The sequence below is a fragment of the Mastacembelus armatus genome, chromosome 9 (genome assembly GCF_900324485.2).
Source record: "Mastacembelus armatus chromosome 9, fMasArm1.2, whole genome shotgun sequence".
Lineage (NCBI taxonomy): Eukaryota > Metazoa > Chordata > Actinopteri > Synbranchiformes > Mastacembelidae > Mastacembelus > Mastacembelus armatus.
Window position 1 is genome coordinate 19,163,759 of NC_046641.1, and position 18,963 is coordinate 19,182,721.

At 37.3% G+C, this 18,963-nt stretch overlaps 2 protein-coding genes across 5 annotated transcripts; both read left to right on the forward strand.

Moving 5' to 3' along the window:
• Window positions 1–843: 843 nt before the first annotated feature.
• Window positions 844–10,998, forward strand: lrrc74b (leucine rich repeat containing 74B). 3 transcript variants are annotated; one of them, XM_026321941.1, is made up of 10 exons: window positions 844–1,086; window positions 1,948–2,137; window positions 2,774–2,916; window positions 4,736–4,868; window positions 5,949–6,155; window positions 7,917–8,026; window positions 8,759–8,874; window positions 9,314–9,392; window positions 9,833–9,928; window positions 10,027–10,998. In XM_026321941.1, the coding sequence occupies exons 1-10, from the start codon at window positions 994–996 to the stop codon at window positions 10,141–10,143; spliced, it is 1,284 nt and encodes a 427-aa protein (XP_026177726.1). In that variant the 5' UTR covers window positions 844–993; the 3' UTR covers window positions 10,144–10,998. The 3 variants fall into 3 exon arrangements, with proteins under 3 accessions (XP_026177726.1, XP_026177727.1, XP_026177728.1); XM_026321942.1 differs by having other exon boundaries at window positions 9,314–9,365; XM_026321943.1 differs by having other exon boundaries at window positions 2,774–2,838.
• A 493-nt stretch (window positions 10,999–11,491) lies between these two features.
• nipsnap1 (nipsnap homolog 1 (C. elegans)) lies at window positions 11,492–18,564 on the forward strand. Of its 2 annotated transcripts, none has more exons than XM_026321959.1 (10): window positions 11,492–11,612; window positions 13,373–13,500; window positions 14,093–14,138; window positions 14,556–14,650; window positions 15,116–15,186; window positions 15,372–15,512; window positions 16,146–16,177; window positions 16,305–16,399; window positions 16,913–16,996; window positions 17,766–18,564. In XM_026321959.1, the coding sequence occupies exons 1-10, from the start codon at window positions 11,536–11,538 to the stop codon at window positions 17,828–17,830; spliced, it is 834 nt and encodes a 277-aa protein (XP_026177744.1). In that variant the 5' UTR covers window positions 11,492–11,535; the 3' UTR covers window positions 17,831–18,564. The 2 variants fall into 2 exon arrangements, with proteins under 2 accessions (XP_026177744.1, XP_026177745.1); XM_026321960.1 differs by having other exon boundaries at window positions 16,305–16,348.
• The last annotated feature ends 399 nt before the right edge of the window (window positions 18,565–18,963 follow it).

Below are 18,963 nucleotides of genomic sequence, written 5' to 3' on the forward strand. Positions count from 1 at the left end.
TATATTCAAAGGCAAAGCATAAAATATCAAAAATATCACTTCAATTTTTTCTAAGAATGTATTTTGGTTATGTAAATGAGCACTCTGATCCTGCTTGATTTAAAAAGACTAAAAAAAGGCCTATTCTATGGTGTCTCTCATATCCTTTAGGTATGGAGAGGAAATGGCAGCATTTATTCCTGTAAATGCATGGTGATCTTATGTGTCCTGTTCATATTTATAACGCTCTGTCTATTTACCAGCACTGTGTCAGTCAGTGAGACTGCATTGTGAGATTGTCCGGCCTTTCTCACACAGCTATGGGAGGAAATACAGTTTTGAGAGGTTTCTTTTTCTGTGTTTGCAGAAACAACAGCTCTGATCCAATCAGCCTCTGCTATAAAGACCTTTGTTGTGTAATTGATTGAGAATATTCCAGTTTAATGCATCCACTGCGAGGACTTTGCATTTACTTACAAATAAAGAGAAACATTTACAGAATATGTCAACACAGTTGCTCACTTTGTTTTTCTTGTTTATGTAAGAAAGACGCCAGAGTGGGGAGATTTATTCCTGCACTAGTACTTGTTTAAGGTTAAAGCATTTTAGTCTGAAGGTTAGACTTAGATGTGGATAAAGAGCATTGCAGCAAACAAGCCATTTGCTTCCCTTCCTGCATCTGTTAGTGCTGGTCGTCATGGCCTCGGAGAGTCAGCGCTCAGTGCTGCAAGGCCTCTCAGCACCATGGCAACCTGTCAACAAAACCAGCCTTGCAAACCTTATACAAGGATTCTGATTGGTGACTGGTTGTTATGTAAAAAAAAGAAAAAACCTTTCTAGTTAGCCCAAAGGATATGACCCTCCTATTGAGCAAGACAGGTTGCATGAGCACATGCTGCACTACCTGCAGGTCAAATGCAGTGCAGTGATTTGATTCACAGCTCTTCTCTGATCAACCAGCAGATCACATTAACACAAAAAAGTAAGTGATTTCTGTATCACAGTTAATCCGCCATGGTTCACGTAAAGAAGGTGGTCAAGGAGACACCGCTGCATTCTGTGCTGGAAGACAATGATGCAGAAACGCAGAGTGAGACGCTGTGGGAGGTAAGACGCTCACCATCCAACCGAATCCGCAAATTCTTGAGCAAGTGAAGTTTGAACAACGAGGTAGGCCAGTGCAGACATGTAGAACTGTTCAGAAAGCAGAATTTTACAAAGCTTTAGATTGAGTAAGACACATGAGAGGATTTTTTGAAGAATTCAAAGCATGTCACAAACCTGCAGGAAAATATATGAGGTTTTAGAAATGAAGGTCTTAGCCACAACACTATCTCTAGACATGTCCGAGCACTTTCCTTGCCCTGGGTAGACTAAAAAAATCCGGGCTAAGCCCTGCTGTTTCCATTTTATGAATCTCTCCTTTGACCTGTGTAATGGCATGAATTAATTTTACAGAGTCTCGCCCTTAAAGTTTATTTTAATTACACTTTAATGTAGTCTAATCACAAGGCTGTACAGTTAATGGGGCAGTGTGAGAAAAGCAGCACATTTTCAAAAGGAAAAACCCCTAACTATGCAGTAACTCCACAGTAAGTGACCTACAACATGTGGCATGCCACTCAACTGCAAAATAATGGTATTTCAGAATAGCATTATTTAATTCTGACATGACTGACTGAGACGTAGTGAATACACCAGATGACTACAAATAAAAAGAGTCTAAGACCTGATATGGTGTTAGGAAAGGAGTGAAGCAGATAGGGAAAGGGAGCAGTTATAAAGACAAGAAGAATAGAAGGATCTAAGAGACATGGGAGATGGTACATCCACACTAATGGACTCAGTTGTCCAGAATGTAGATATCAGTTCTACTCGCAGCAAATCCATAACATCTTCTTTCTCAGACTTCCAAATACAGCCAGCTTTTACAAGTCACAGTGTCTTCTTTTGTCATTCTCCATTAAGAAAAGAGTGAGCCAGACAGAGGATGACATGTGTGGGCCAAAAGATCAACGCTTGAGCCCTGATGGAAATGTGCTAGACAGAGGTGAAAAAGAGGGTGAGGCGGAGGATGAAGAGAACAAAGAGGAGAAGACCAGAGGAGAGGAACGTGTGATCTCTGATGAGGAGTACGACACAGATTTGGAGCTCGGAGGTATAGAAAAATTTGATTTAGATAGGGAAAAAAAAAAAACAGATAAACTTGAATGGAAAGTTATTACATTTTATGATAAAGGGTGTGATGTTCCCTCTCTTGAAAAAGCGAGAAAATGGCTTGGTGATGTAAGATATGTTTTAACAAAACCATTTCGTCCTGGTATTTTCTCCCTGAAATAATATTTTATACTAGAAGCACAGAGTGTTTTGATTCTGAGTTTTAATTTGATCTTGATCAAAAAATGCACTGATAAGGCAAGGCCCTCCGGTCACCCCATCTGTTAATCTTTGCCCTTCTGCCTTTCTATCTTCTCAATCTCTAAATGATTTTAAAACAGAAAGAAAAAACAAAACAGAAACTCCTACATGCGCCTGCCCACACATGTGGAGAGCCCTGTTCTGCATCTTAATGATTTCATCTCAGTCTTTGTGTCAGGCTTCCTTTTCACCAGAAGTGAAAACCATCTGGTATGAATAAGCTCCCCTGACAGATCGAAATCAGCCACAAGGAAGTTTTCAATATCACACCCAGAAGGTCCTGCTCTGGGGGAAAGTGCTCTACTTTTTAAAAAGAGGTGTTACAAGCAAACAATTCAGACAGATTTCACAGTTACTGTCTTTATTTGTGTTCCAGGTAAGGAGGTAGCATATGACCCGACAGGGCAGACATGCTACATGGAGGCGTGTGAAATGTTACAGGTGATGCCTGCCTCTTACTTCCTGCGACACATGCAAAATAATGAGCTATCTATGATGCATCATGGTCTGGGACCTCAGGTACTTTAATCATGAGTTATGGTATTATACAAAAATTGTTCAAGTACTTTAATAATGTACTTTATCCTTTTCCTGAATTCATTTTCAGTGCAAATACGTATATGATTTTTATTATTATTTAACTGATGATGTGGAATCCAAGTATAGGCCAAAAAACCTCATTTAATTTATTATTTAAAAGCCCCTTAATGTGCACATTGGTGGCTGTAGTTATAGCATCATTTTCAAATGCCTGATGAAAAAGTTCTAAAAGTCTATTTTATACTACCTGCTCACCACCAAACCAAAAGTTAGGTAGTGAAAAAATGGAGCATTTAGCAGATGAAGTAGCTAATATTTTCCTCTGTTGTAGGCAGAGCAGAGCTAAAAGAGAGTAAGGATTTGACTTGCAGAAGCATGACAAAACAGGAAGCATAACGTTGCTTTGTAACTGATGGAAGTGTCAATAAACAACTGTTTGCTAAAAGGTTCACAATTTTACTGAGGTGGTGATGTTGTGTTCACAACTTGTTTCTGCTGCCCCTAAGTGGCCAGATAAAAAAATTTACTTTTTGCAACTTTTTTTGGGGAAGGATGTCACAGTTTTTAATTCAAGGGAAGGGAGGGTTTTGTTTCATTAAAAAAAATGAATATGAGGTTCAATCCCCTTCCCATCCAAAGAATTTTTGTATGATCTTTTAGATCTTGTAATTCTTTTTGTTTTGTTTTTTTGTAAATGGGCAAAGAATGTTTGAACAGTCTTGTGGAAATGTGAATACATATGATCTGTATGTAATCCTGTCATTCTGAGCAAATGCTTGACATGTTAAACTGGATTAGACTCCAACAGTGTTTCACAACACCCCAGACCTTTGTTCTGTGACTCACTCATTAAATCAAAGTCACATTCCCCAGGGGGGGCTGCATTGATCATCAGAAAGTCTGAGGAGTTTTCAGTCCTTTCCCAGGAAAGAGATCATGCATGTAGCTACATGTTTTGTCACTTATATAACACAGAAGAGATGCAACAGGTCTACATAATCAAAGATGCTTTTGGCACATTTAGACCAAATAGGAAATACAGTACATTACTACAGTACCTGTTACAATCTATTGCCTCAACTTAATCTACAAACAATGAGACGTCTTGGCCAATCAATGTAAAATTGCTCTGGGGTTGTATATCTCTGAGTAAAAGAACAACACATCCCTTGCAAACGTAAAAATGCATTACTCAGAGCACTTAGCAGCAGAGATTTTGCATTTTGCACATTTTAACAGGCTTCCACTGGTCCACGAGGCTTTAAATGAAATGAAGTTGTAAAAGTCCATTCCCTAACATGTCATTGCAGTTTTGGTATTAGTAATGTTCTTCAGACAGATTAAATTCAATTTTAAATAAGTCTTCACCTGTCAGTAACGGAGATAAAGTGTCTTGCAGATTGATGAACTTCAGATGTTACAAAAAGATACTCTGCATTTAACACATTATGGTCATATGACTGTATCTGCTCTCCTTTTTTGAAAAACTCAAGTTAACATAAGGCTCTATGCTCTCTGCTTTCTCATTAGCCATGTTAGAAACTATAATTTTCATGTTCTGCAAGCTTCATTTCTGACCCACGCCTCCACACATCTCCCTTCTGCTTCATTTGTCTCACACAGGTTTAATATTCCTCTCTCTCTCTCTCTCTCTCTCTCTGTCTCTCTCTCGCTCTCTCTCTCTGCCCACCTGCTTCAGTATATCTACCCTGTTAACTGGAATACAGATAAGAAAATGTACTGCAGTGAACAAACAGAAGAATTTCACTTCGAGGCGGGGTTGGTTGTCTGTTTGCAGGGCACCAAAGCACTGGCGGTTCCCCTGGTAACCAACACTTCTATACTGAAGCTGAACCTGCGAGATAATGGGATGGAAGGAATGGGCGGAGCTGCTATAGCCAAGATGTTAAAGGAAAATTGTTATATTACAGGTGGTCTTACTGGATACTCAAGCATGCACATATGTTTTTTCTTCCTTTTCCCTCATTCTCTGCCACATTTTTCTGGCAAAAGTGCCACCCTTACTCCCACCCATACTCCTCCCTCAAGGCACTATATGCCACAGTACAAGGTTTAACATCTGGGGTCCCGGTTTAATATTTGTTAAATGTCAGTCATACTGTCAGGAACATATAGAGGGATCGGTGAAGAATGACTCCTGTGAGTCATGCAGGCTGTCTGTGCTGGCATTATTTTTAACATGCTTTTCTCTGCACAAGGTTTCAATGATATTCCAGTTTTATCAATATGCAACATTGGAGATTTGTTTTTTGTTGACCTAGTGAGGGCATATTATAGAAAGTGAAGTGTTCATGAAAGTAATTGATCCTCAGAGTGGGTGTAAATGATTAATGTTTATAGCAACTTGTTAACCAGTTGTCAAACCATTTCACTCTAAACATTATCATTTAGGAGCAATATAATCTATTTATTGGCTGTTGACATTCACGTATTTCAGTAAAAACAAATAATGTCAACCTCTATGTGGCACTGGATGAAAAGTCAGCATCTCACCAAAGCCAGCAAGCTTCATCCCCTGGGGACCAAAATTTCATATCAACCTCATCAATAGTTGTTGAGATATTGAGCCTGGACCAAGATGGGCTTACTGACAGGCCAACATTACTATACTGCCATGCTGCTATTGTGGCTTAAAATGGCAGGTATGGCTTCCACAGCTTCAGGGACCATACTTTGTTTGAACTGCTTTAGATTTAAAATGCTGTTTTCCTTTCCTCAGGGAAGATAGATGATAATTGAGTATGCCTAACATACTTTTGATAAAGCCAAACTTTAATTTAAGGAAAGGAATTCATTAATATTTGATGTTTCTAAAACAATCTTTAAAAATCTCTACAGTAATCTGACTACCAAATATCTAACTGCAACTCTTCCTTTTTTTTCTCTGGACCCATTTTGCGATGGGAAATATATCGCCTTTTCCAGCTACACATTCTTTGGGTCACTTTCCACCACAGATGACCTTTGACCTCTGCATTTGTGTGTCCCAGACGTGGACCTGTCCAACAACAATCTTGGGGATTCTGGGGCCACAGCCATAGCCAGTATGCTTAAAGAGAACAGCACGCTCCTGAGTCTCAACTTGTCTGGAAACCATTTCACAGACTGCTCTGCTGAAGATCTCAGCTCAGCTCTGATGACCAACACCAAACTACAGCACCTCGACCTCAGCCACAATGCTTTGGGAGGGCATGCAGGTAGCACAGTAATTCATTTTACATAGTAAAGGTCTCAGAATTTCTGTGAGGCCTTAGCATTTCAAATAATGAATCAGCATTCATTGCTCCCATTTTAAATAAGTTGGTATTAAAGATTTACACTGGATATGCATATTTTCACATATTTTAAATTAGCAGTACCAGATAACTTTAACCTAGAAATTGTATGTAGTATTAATAGATAGCAAAATACCTTAAAAAGAGGTGTTAGAAATGACATTTACAATAAATGAGTCCTGCTTTTAAAGGGAGCTCTGTCTCTCAATGCTTTTTAATAGACAGATTTTTCAAAACCCATTGGAATAAGGTACTGCTAAAACAGCTTCCAGCTTGGAGCCTAGCCTCATACATTTGCATTAGGGAGCTCCAGCACTGATGTTAGATGATGAGACCTGGCCCAAATTTGGTATTCCACTTCTACCCCAAAGGTGTTGAATAGGAATGAGGTCAGGGATTCAGGTTAAAATTCAGACAAATAAAAATTGTATTTGGAAGCATGCGATTGTATAAAAATTGTCTGCTGCAGCTTAAATAATGTGACTATAGCATCAAAATAAAAGTACAGAAATATATGTGGACAAATACACAGAGTAATAAAGACGTTCGCATACCTTTGACCAGTAAATAAAGTTAATTTAATCTCCCTTACCTTTTTGACTGGCCTATAAATAATAAATGTTTCATCTACCAAAAACATTTGTTTAACAAAAAGCTATATTGTACATTTCAGACTGGTGTTGCCTTTTTTCTAAACAGCAGGCAGCAGCAGATTGATCATTCAAAGCTCATTGTGCCTTCATTAAAACCTCTTTCTGATATTCTGCAAACAGGTTTTGTGACAGGCACAGTGTGGAGGAATGGCAGATCAGGATGCACTGAGCATCTGATGTAGGTGATTGAAAGGAAAAGGGGACACCACCATGTCTCACTGCCCTGCATGCAGCTGTTATTCTTTCCCACATATTCAATTATGTTTCCTCCACTGCAAAAATATCAAAGGACACCCTGATGCATTTTGAGTGTACTCTTCCATATAGTGGGTCCCTGAAAGAAAATATACCAATCAAACACTCTGACATTCATGCTATGCCATTATTGCTTTTTCGACCAAACACAGTAAGTGTATTTTAGTGTTATAATTCATGCAGTTTCCTATCCTCAGAATAAAAAGGGGCTTTTGGGCCATAAAACACAATCAGACCTTCTCAGTGTATTTTAATGGTGATATGATATGTTTTCCCAGAGAACAGAGAAGTGGGTGTTTGTATGACTGATTTTAAAAATACATCTGATGACATTCTCAATCTACACATTATAAAGGGTTGTTTAAAGGGGCTACAGCCAATCCCAGCTAACACTGAGTGAAAGATGGGGTACACCTGGGCCAGGTCACAGGGCTCACACATAGACACAGACAGTCACTCACAGACAGATCTATGGGCAATTTAGAGTCAACACTTAGCCTAACCTGCACATGGAAGGTTAGGTTGCAGCAGGAATCCAAGTTTAATCCCAGAACCTTCGTGCTGTGAGGCATTAGTGCTAATCACTGCAGGGCCACCCCTAAAACTTTTTAAATATCTAAAATATTGTGCACAAATCTGAATGATAATAACTGACAGCAAATCTAAACAATTACAATTTAGTGCAAATTAGACCCATTCTTTTCTTTTTATAAAACCTGATTAGTTGACTAGCTTTCATACTGTCATTAATTTTTCTTTTATTTCTTGTGCCAAGGACAAACCCTCAGAGACTCTCTATCAGAGAACACAGGGTTGAGGTCACTAAGTCTGGCTTGGAATTGCATTCGAGGGAGAGGGGCTGTGATGTTGGCCAATGGACTGGAGGTAAAACACTTGGAAAGTAGTGTTTCAAAATTTGGCTAAATTAGTTTTTGAACTAATAACACATATAATACCACTTTTCGAAAATGAATTTACATTATTCATAAAGCACATGACCAAAAGCATGTGGACACCTAAATATTACATTTGTGTGAGTATTAAAGAACTCATGCTAAACATTTGAGCAGCAATGTGCTGCTGACAGTCTCCATTAATGTGGGAGGACTTCTCACACAGACTTTCATTTCCTGGCGTTTGTTCCCATTTGGCCATGAATGTATTAATGAGGTCCAACACTGAAGTTGGGCATTAAGGCCAAGTTACAGTTTAATCAAGGTCACTGCAGACAAATCAAGTCTTTCCACACCCAACTCAAAAATCATCACATTGAAACTGAAAAACAATTTGCCTGAAACACTTACCACGAAGTTGGAAGTCTGATAAACCTTGCTCTGTCTAGCATTAAGATTTTCCTTGATTGTAACTAAGGGACCTTAGTTAAACCAGGAAATAAAGTTCCAAGTCCTGCAATGGACTGGTGACCTGTCCAGGGTGTACCCCTGCCTTTCACCCAAAGAGAGCTGGGATAGGCTCCAGCAGATCCCCGTGACCCTAAATAGGAAGTTATACAGTCTATACAAATACAACTATCCATAGACATCATTACCTGGCTAACTCACTTATCCTTTTTCTCAATTTTGCTTTACTTAATATCATCCATTCTCTGTTTGTTAGGGAAACATTTTCCTTCGAACAGTGGATCTGTCTTTTAATGGCTTTGGTAAAGAAGGGGCCATCGCTTTAGGACAGGCTCTGAAAGAGAATAACGTTTTGGAGGAGTTGGATGTGAGGTATGAGCCTTAATAATGCTGGAATCTGATAATTAGACTAAATAACAGCAACAACATTAAAAAAGAGAGGCTGGAATTTCAGTTTAAATCATTCTTTAATAAGCCACAATTGATGGTAAATAGTTTTGTTTGTTACTAACTGTGAAACAAAGTTTACACAAACTCTCCTTTATGGTAAAGTCAGATTGCTTCACCAGGTTTGTGGTTTTAACAGTAAATCTTAAAGACTGGTCAACTTTTTCTTAAAGAAAAACAGCTACTGTAGATCAAGTTCAAGTAAGTTTGTTTTGTTTAACTTCTCAAGCAAAACAAAGCTTGCCTCAAAAATTTCCAGACATGTGTGCTCCATGGATAAATAATGCTATTTAAAACATCACACTTTATGATTGCTTCCCTCATGCTCCAACACACTTATTTCTGCTTTTGTTTTTCACCACAGTAACAATCGAATACCCCCTGAAGGAGCCATCCATCTCGCCATGGGCCTTAAAGTAAACAAGACTATCAAATTCCTGAATGTAAGCTGTTGAAAAGAGATTGGTTCTAGCTTCAAAAGCAATGGGGGGCATCAGTGGATAAAATGGAATAAATAAATGGATCACTGTACTTTGTTTTAATGTCAATGCCCAAGCAGAGTTTTCAGGGACCCATCTCAGCTGAGAATACACTAAATTAAGTTAGATCTTGAGCATCTGATATTGACTCCATGTGCTCACCTGAGTTGAAAATAGAGTTTGAATGGTTGATTGCCCAAGTTTACTAAGAATATAAATGTGGGCAGTTCAGGATCTAAAAAATTTGATCAATTAGTTAAAAGTTTCAAAGTTCAAACATACATGATGGTGCAAGGGCTGGGAATCCACCATAGCCCTAACAACTTATTTTATCACCCATAACCAAAATCCCATCTGCATTTTGCCATATTCTTACACTGCTAATGTTTGTCTTCTTTGGCTAGATGGATATGAATCCTATCCAAAATGCTGGGTGCTATGGGATCCTCAAGTCTATACAGGAAAACCCTCATTCAGCCATGGAGATATTAGACTTTCCAGTAAGCCACACATATGTCACCTATGTGAGAATTTTTCTGCATCTTCTCCCTTTTGCAGTAGACAAACGTATTCCCTCTCTCTTTATCACTCTTTTTAGGACATCACAGTGAACCAGGATTTTGAAGACTTGTATACAGCAGTGAAAGAAATATTCCCTGCACTTACAGTAAAGCACAGGGGAAGAATTGGTACATTCAGGAAAGCAAAAACTTGAATAGTGTTACTGCAATTGCTGTATTTTTATGCCAGAAAAGATTGGAAAAAGTCTTATCAAAGCCCTGTGGACGTTGTCATCAACGGATGAATCAAAGGACAGATGCCTGCAAGTATATCACATTTAAAAAGATGTCTTTTTTTTAAAAAAAAAAGAACCATTAGACCATATCCTTCTGGAAGAAATGTGTCTATAGCTATCTGAATTTCCTTTCAAGGACTAATAAAGTTTCTCTCATCTTATCTTAGATTAATTAAATATGTTAAATGCCCAACCAAATAAAACTAAAGATAATTAAGAGGTAGTTTGTACATTTTTCAAAAGAAACATTATATACAGAGCAGCAACAGCTTGAAATATAGTGTTGTTAAAGTCATTTAAAATGGGCATACAATACAGACATCGAGTTTGATTCTTTTTAGGTATGGTCTGATTTGATGTTATATAATGTCAGTGGGTAGAATGATGGAGAGGATCAGGGAGCACTGCATTGTGTATGAAAAGAAGTGAAAGTGGGTTGCATTAAAAGGATTTAAGTACTGCATGACTAGTCTAATAGAAAAACCAGCTTAGAAAGAATGGCCCACTACTAGCCTAGATGAGAAACCTGTTTACTGCAGAACAACTCAAACAGTGTTAGCCAGAGTAAGCTGTCATTAGGAGACATGTATCCCTCCCACACACACACACATTCAAAAACCATCTCTAACCCAGTTATTTTATGTGATATTATTACTTATAAAAACAGCTAAATATCTAGTAATAAAGGTCCTATTGTATGCACTTGTGTATAATCTTGCTGTTTATGACTTACTTACTTACATTTATAATCTTGAAATATATGAATAAAAAGTACCAACCCAGAGATAGTTTTATTTCATTAAAAACAAGCACAACAAAACCAAAGCTAGTTCCACATTATTACAATAATTCAGTTCATATATTAAGCAATTTAGTTTTACTTTTTGAAAGGGAGCATTTCTCTAACTTTGATCCTGTATGTAATATAGATGCCTATGTGGCCTTTATATAAATATGACTAAAATCATGTCTTATAATAAAATAACATGAGCCTTGAACATTAAACATTAAATTTGAATGTTATGCTTTCAGTGACAGGTTTAAATAAGTTTTTAGCAACGCTTAATTGTTTCTAACTTTCTCATTTTCTTAGAAAAGCCCATTTAACTAATCAAGTCTGATCGATTGTGCGTATTGATTAATGCGTACTGCGTCACTCGGGTACGCGCGTTTTTAAATCTCCGGCGGGTTCGCCCACGGTAAAATGCGCTCTCTCCGTGAAACGATCCGAGACACGCAGGTAAACATTAACCAGACTAACCAGAACAGCGTGTTTACGTGTCGACGGAAGTTTTTACTCGACACAGAGACATGGCGACGACTGGTTCAGTGGTGTCTAAAGGGCAAATGTTGTTCAGGTGTTGTGTGAATCTGCGCCAGGTCTCCAGGTAAACGTGTTTTCATGTTAGCTAACAATCATGTTTGCTAACCAAGTTAACTAACAATGTTAAACCAGACGTTTAGCCTTACTCTTTATTATTCGTGGTCTTTTTGTTAGCGCCACGTTTTATTTTATTTATCTCCCTTGTGAAAGGTTTTGCTAATTGGCTAAAAGTGGTCCAGTGTGTAAAACATTATGTTCTAGCTTTATGTCATAAATTAGGGTCATTACTAAGACAAACAGCTTTAACTTAATCATTTGTGGGACCTTTGAACTTTGGCCTGTAAGTTACAGCAACTATCTAAATCGGTACAGACCTGTATCTGTGCCTTCACACACTGTATGCATTTGTATGCCTGGGTTGAATCCTATACTATGCTATTTTTTGATATGGTGCCATGGGAAATTTAGTTCTAATTATAGCTCCCAATTAAAGGCATTATCCCATGAGGTTATTAAAAGAGACGTCCCACTGACCTTGAAAGTTATGACAAAATTAAGCATTAAGAAATGTTTGTGAATTAGCAGACAGCCTTGAAAGTGCCACATTGAAGTAAATATGCAAAATATAGCTCCCTAATCCATAAGTGTGCCTGTACTGTTCTCCTTGGGCTGGTTTTAGGTCAACTCTTCAAATGCTGTGAAAAATCCTGAAATTGAGGTTATCCTTGACACTGAAGCAGCATTAAATGGTTTCAGAGTTATGAGTTTATAAAAATGCTTTGAAAGTCATTAAAATGTCCTTGGATATGCCGAGTGTGGGAGCAGTGTGTAATACTGCATATTTTGTGTGGCTGTTGAAGCAGCTGACATTTTTCATGTTTTCAATGACACTTTTTTTGTGTTGATTGTTAGGATCAGGAATGAGGACATCAGAGGGACAGCTCATGTTAGATGTTTTGGAGAAAAAACCAGGGAAGCCAGATTGAGATGGTTTGGACATATTCAGAGGAGGGACAGTGAATACATTGGTAAAAGGATGCTGAGGTTAGAGCTGCCAGGAAGGAGGCCTAGAGGAAGACCAAAGAGGAGGTTCTTGGATGTAGTGAAGGAGGACATGAGGATAGTTGGTGTGGGTGAGGAGGATACAGAGGATAGGGTTAAATGGAGGCAGATGATTGGCTGTGGCGACCCCTGAAGGGAGCAGCAGAAAGGAAAAGAAGAAGTAGTAGTTATATTTTTGTCTGTCTCTATATATATATATATATATATATATAATGGCAGTTTTAACTTTTTTCCAACTTCCACCCCGTCGTTCCATATTTTTGTGATTTTTGACCAATAGTAATACATACATCAAAGTAAAACACATAGATGTAATAATATTACTGGTTACAAGGGTCCTTGTATGTTGAGATGCCTCATTACACTCTTCTATAATTCACTTTCCTTGGAAGAGATCCTGAAAGAAAAGCCAGAACACAAGAGAGATTTAAGTCTTATTTCTCTGATGTCCGACTCTGTTCAAATGCTGAATGCCACTTAGACTGTAATAAAGTTTCTTAAAGTGAATCATATTCCCTTTTTCTGCATCTGCAGTGGGTGAGTTGAAGTTTTGTGCCAAAGACACAAGCTATGGCATTCAGCCCACTCACTCATACGGTGTTCATGTGTTTCCTATCAAAGGATATTAGCATGACTATCTTTTAGCCCATATGTCACACACATCCTCATGTTCCTTTTAAGTGTTTTTTTTTAACAACTCTTCTGTTTAATGCTGTTGCTTTGAGCCTTTGTGAAACTTTCTTTCATCTTGTTTCTGTGTAGGAGTTTTTCAGAGAGCAGCGACAAAGGCTGGTTCCGTTCCTTATTTGTGCACAAAGTCGATGCCAGGAAAGATGCCCACTCCAACCTGCTGTCAAAGAAAGAGACCAGCAACCTGTATAAAATTCAATGTAGGCATAAGACTTTACTTACACCCAAGTGAAGGTTTATTTTTTTTAAGCATGCAGTTGCATAGGGCGAAGCACTAAGGGGCCAGTGAATGTGATACACTTACAGCATATTATAATGTAGTAGATTTTAATTTGAGTCTCAGCAGTCTGGTATCCATTTGTCTTTGCTTAATTCAGTTCTACACTGGCCTAATTGACCTATGTGAAAACTAAAAGTAATATAATTGCACACAGGCAATAAGTTGATGTTTAACATTATGATGCATCAAGGCTGTGAAGTTTTGTAAGACACATCCAAACAATTTGTCTGGTTTTCTTTTGAGTCTACAGTAATAACTGTCTGACTCTTGCAGAGAAACCTATCATTCTTCCTAGGCTTTGATCTTTTCTGTGGCGTACATCACATCATGTAGGGATTTCAATTTGAACACTCTATCAGCCGTAGCCTATAACCTATTGAAAGCAAATCTATCTTGTATATAGAAGTCTTTGCTGAATCGGAGTGTGAAATTACTTTGTTGAAGAATTTGATTGTTGCTTGTATTTTAAAAAACACCCATTTCTGATAAGTCTGATTTTTTTTTTTTTTCAGTTCACAACATCAAACCAGAGTGCCTGGAAGCATACAACACTCTAGAGTGAGTTCCTGCATTAATTTCACCACTGTAGTTGTTTTCTGCCTGTTGCTTGTTTTATTGCATTTCTGTCAGTGGTGCAATGTATATCAATGATATACATTTATTTATCTATATATTCAAGTGGACAAATGATGATACCTATACATATACTAGTTAATTTTGTTGATGATAGAAGTTTTTCCCTATTAACAAGATTGTGTCTTTATTCCATTATAATGGAAAAGATTAATTTCGTGTAAAATTGAGTCTATATGTATAATGTCCAAGTATAATAGCAGGTTGGATAATTGTACATTTTTGGTTTTCTCCAAGGCTTCTAGTTGGTTATTGTGGTGAGTTGATAACAAATAACAGTACACATATTGATTGGATCAGTGTGAGAATTAAGGGTTTGTACTTATTATATGCTGACTTCAGGGCTGAGGTGCAAAAGAGGCTCCATCAGGACCAGGACTACCCATGTGAGGTGGTTGGTAGCTGGAATACCTGGTATGGAGAACAGGACCAAGCTGGTAAGGAGCAGTGAAACGCTAAACAGAAAGCTTGATGAAAAGTGTCACCTCGTATTGATCACAGTCAGTGTTAATTGTCACCTCTTATTGATCACAGTCAGTGTTAATTGTCACCTCTTATTGATCACAGTCAGTGTTAATTGTCACCTCTTATTGATCACAGTCAGTGTTTGCTCCAAAGACTGCGTTACATTTTCTGTCTCAAGGCCTCATAAATGCTTACTTTGAGTGGCTGCAGTTTAGCTGTGAATTGTTTTGCACAGCATCATAGAAAAATGTAAAGATGCAACTAGATGACTCACCAGGTGCACTTCCATCTATGATTTACAGTGTATGATATACATTAAGAGCATTCAGTGAAAGCAGAAAAGGATCACATGTTGATAGAGGTTCTTCTCTTAGACGTGTGGGTGGCATTAGTCCTCACACAGTGCTACAGTGACATCTGCTGTTTTGTTTTTGCAGTACACATATGGCGATACAGAGGAGGCTACCCAGCCTTGACTGAATGCCTGACGAAGTTGAACAATAACAAGGTGTACTGTTGCATCTTACCTTTGTTACACACAATAATAAATTTAATGTAGAGATGGCAAAGAAAAGCTTGATATTAAAAATGCAATCGTCAATGATTTGAGTTTTATCCAGACTTAGCTGAATTTATGTAGAGCTTTGTGTTTTCTTTTTTATTATTATTAAAAACATTTGTGTCTTTCTTCAGGAGTATTTAGAGTTTCGGAAAGAGCGGGCAAAAATGTTGATTTCAAGGCGAAATCAGCTTCTTCTAGAATTCAGTTTTTGGAATGAACCCCTGCCTAGACCAGGTCCAAACATCTATGAAATGCGCACCTACTACCTCAAGGTATTGACATATGTTAAGTATATATTAAAATTACATTGACATACATATATTTGAATATTTTTGCATAAGTTTACATTGGTAGTTGATGAGCATTGTTCCTCTCAAGCTGTACTTTCATTTAAGAAAAAAATCCAAGTCTACTTATTAATATGACAAAATAACATATGTAGTATACTTCTTATACATCACGCAGCATAGAATTTTAACCCATTTTCCATCTTTTTTGAATTTGTATAGTTTGGGGCTGCCTGTTTACTGAGTAATGCAATTTTTTATTTTTTATTTTAGTCTTTCTAAGACACCCTATTTGATTCACACTTTTTCATAGTTGACCTATTGTAGTTAGAAGTTGAGAAGAGAAGTACCAGGTGAAGTAGTAAAAATTTTAATTTTAATAAATTCTCAATATAGCCAGTAAATCTTGCATAGAACTGACTGCTTAACATGAACAAGATATACAGTATGTTTCTATTTGAACTTGTTTCACCATGCTGGATAAAATGCTCACACTTTCAGTGTTTAGGATGTGTGACTCCATGTAAAAAAAATCTCTTTGAAGGGATAATAGAGCTACATAATATCTTATGTTAGATTTTGAACAATCTTAACGTTTTACCTCCTCATGTGTTTTAGCCAGGAACCATGATTGAATGGGGCAACCACTGGTAAGGCCTGACAAGCTTTGTTTCCTTAAAATATAAATAATAAACTGTACCTGTACTCATTCCAGTCTAAACATCATTAGACATGGTCCAATCAATATAATCCTGAAAATAACATGTTTTAAAACAGGGCAAGGGCAATCAAATACCGACAAGAAAACAATGAGGCAGTAGGTGGGTTCTTTTCACAGATTGGCGACCTCTATGTTGTTCATCACTTGTGGGGTGAGTAAATATATGTACTGTATAATGTCACATCATTTTTGGGAAGTGGGCATAAGTTAGTGAAGTGAATAATAAATTATAGTTATAAACAGATATAATGTATTTGGGGTGGAAATGGATCGTTTATTGTACACTCAGGTTAGAGGTCATATGTTTTCATGTTAAAACAAATTCACAATAACCTGAACAAATGAAACATGACACAGTTAATGAATGGCCTATAAGTCTGCATTAACTATATACAATCAAATCAGTCTTTAAGTTGTATGTCTGTAATAACAAAAACTACAAACAAAACTAACAAAGCATGCAGTCTTCAAGGAAAGAATGGGAGTTATTTGTTTTATGTTATAAAACTATACCTCTGCCAAAGATCATGGCAAATGGAAAAGGGATGTAATTGCAATAGTCTGAATAACATATCACATTATTTTTTGCGGCCACAGTGATGCAGACTGTTTTACTACACTGACCTAAATCTTGAATATTGAAGATAGTTTGGTCTCTTAACAGCTTATGAAAACCTCCAGTCCCGGGAGGATACGAGAAACACTGCTTGGCAGAAGGAGGGATGGGATGCAAATGTGTATTACACAGGTAACAGCACTCTACCCACACAAAAACCAATCCAGCTCTTACTCAGAACTCCTATGATGCCAATTAAAGTACTTTAATATGAAACTATGAAATATGTGAATGAGGCAATATGTATTTGTCACAAATCCACCTATCTAGGGTGATTTGATGTCTGTTGATGTCTGCAGTGCAGTAAGTTTTGATTGTAAATTATTTGGGTTGGACTGTGAAATATTTAGAGTATAATCTTTCGATTAAAATGTTTAGAGTATAAATTACAGCAATTGTGGTATTACATTTTCTCAAGTAATTACGGATGTAAGGCTGGTATTTGACATAGTGCTTGAGCAGGTTATTGTATGCCTTTTACTTAAAGTGGCTTCAATAAAGAGCTAGAAGTCATAAAGAGCTGATTGATGGAGTCCTGCGTAGGTAGTTGTCCTTCTGTTCTCACATTTCTGCAGAAGACAGCATTACAGCTTAGGCAGAGTGGTCTGACCAAGACTGTTGTCTGGTTACTCAGTTTGGCCAACACAACTCTTGGAAGAGTTGAGCTTTAGGAATGGTGTTATACCTTTTCCACAGTTTTATCATGGCCGTCTACAGAAACTTGCTTGGACATCATGTTTTAGCTGTGAATCTTTCTATATTATATCAAATCAATTTATTTTGCCACAGTTAAACTCGAGAGGATCAGATACTTTGCTTCACTTTGATTACAAATGATTTATTGGTGTAAAATTTTTAAATCAAAGTTTCAAGTATGTCTGTTTTAACTCTTTGTTCACAGTGCCTTTGATCAGAAGCATGGAGTCTAGAATAATGATTCCCACCAAGAGTTCCCCATTGCAATGAGAAGACCGTGAACTGGATGACCAAAACTTATTCATCTACAGCCACAGCAACACTAAAACACCTTTGGTCTTACTGTAATTTTTGATCTGTTGGATGACCTGGCTTATTAAGTATGTATGGGCCAATCCTGAAATATTTACATTTCCAGAGGTTTAGATCAAAATGTGGAGAAAAGAATGACGAATGGAACCAACAAAACACAAACTGACGTTGTATATATGGTGTGGCACAATATGATAAAATTTATGTTATGATTGTGTAGAGCAAGGTTCATTATGTTTACTGCATTTTAATCATGAGTTATGGTATTGTATTGTGTATTTGTTTTTCACAGTGCAAGAACAGGCTCCATCCAACCTTTTACACTCTTGTGAACCAGGCTGAGCTTCACAACTGCTAAATGCACAAACATGTGCAACTTCTGGTATAAAGTGACCAGTCTTTTCAAAATAAAGGTTGACTTAAGAGTGTTAAATGAATAGAGAAACTGGATCTGAACTAAGCTAAACTATGTTGATGGGAATTAAAGTTTTAAGCTTAATGATTTGATAGTAATTTTAGTTTTAAAAGCATTTAGGTTTCCATGTTCTAAAAGGCTAGTGTCTTGTCTTGAAATAATTTGTGATAAGCAAATACCACATTCACAGAATATGTTTGAAATTTTCCTTCAAAAAAAAAAAAAATTTACTGTAATTTAATAGATTACTAAAAAATGGTTGAATTGATATGTCATAGAAGATCTTTTCAGTTGATTTAAAATCAATGTGTTTTGGGAGGGTAGTACAAATCTTGAGTCCACCAAAGAAAAGCCTCTTACCTTAAAATAAACAGCTACTGCAGCCATAGCACCCACTCTTATGCAAAGTCTTTTCTGACTCACTGCAGGGATTTGGTCCCATTCAGGCACAAGAGCATTAGTGAGGTTGGGCATGGATCTTGGGTGATGAAAGCCACTTCATCCTAGAGGTGTCCTGTCCAGTTCTTTCATACCAAACTAGTTAAGTAATTCATCTATGTATCATAATATGTGTTAGGGGGCCGTGTAATGTTGAAACAGTGTTGATGTAAATGCACATGTCATTACAATAAGGCAATAAGTAAATGTAAATGGAAGCGAATGTCTGATATAATAC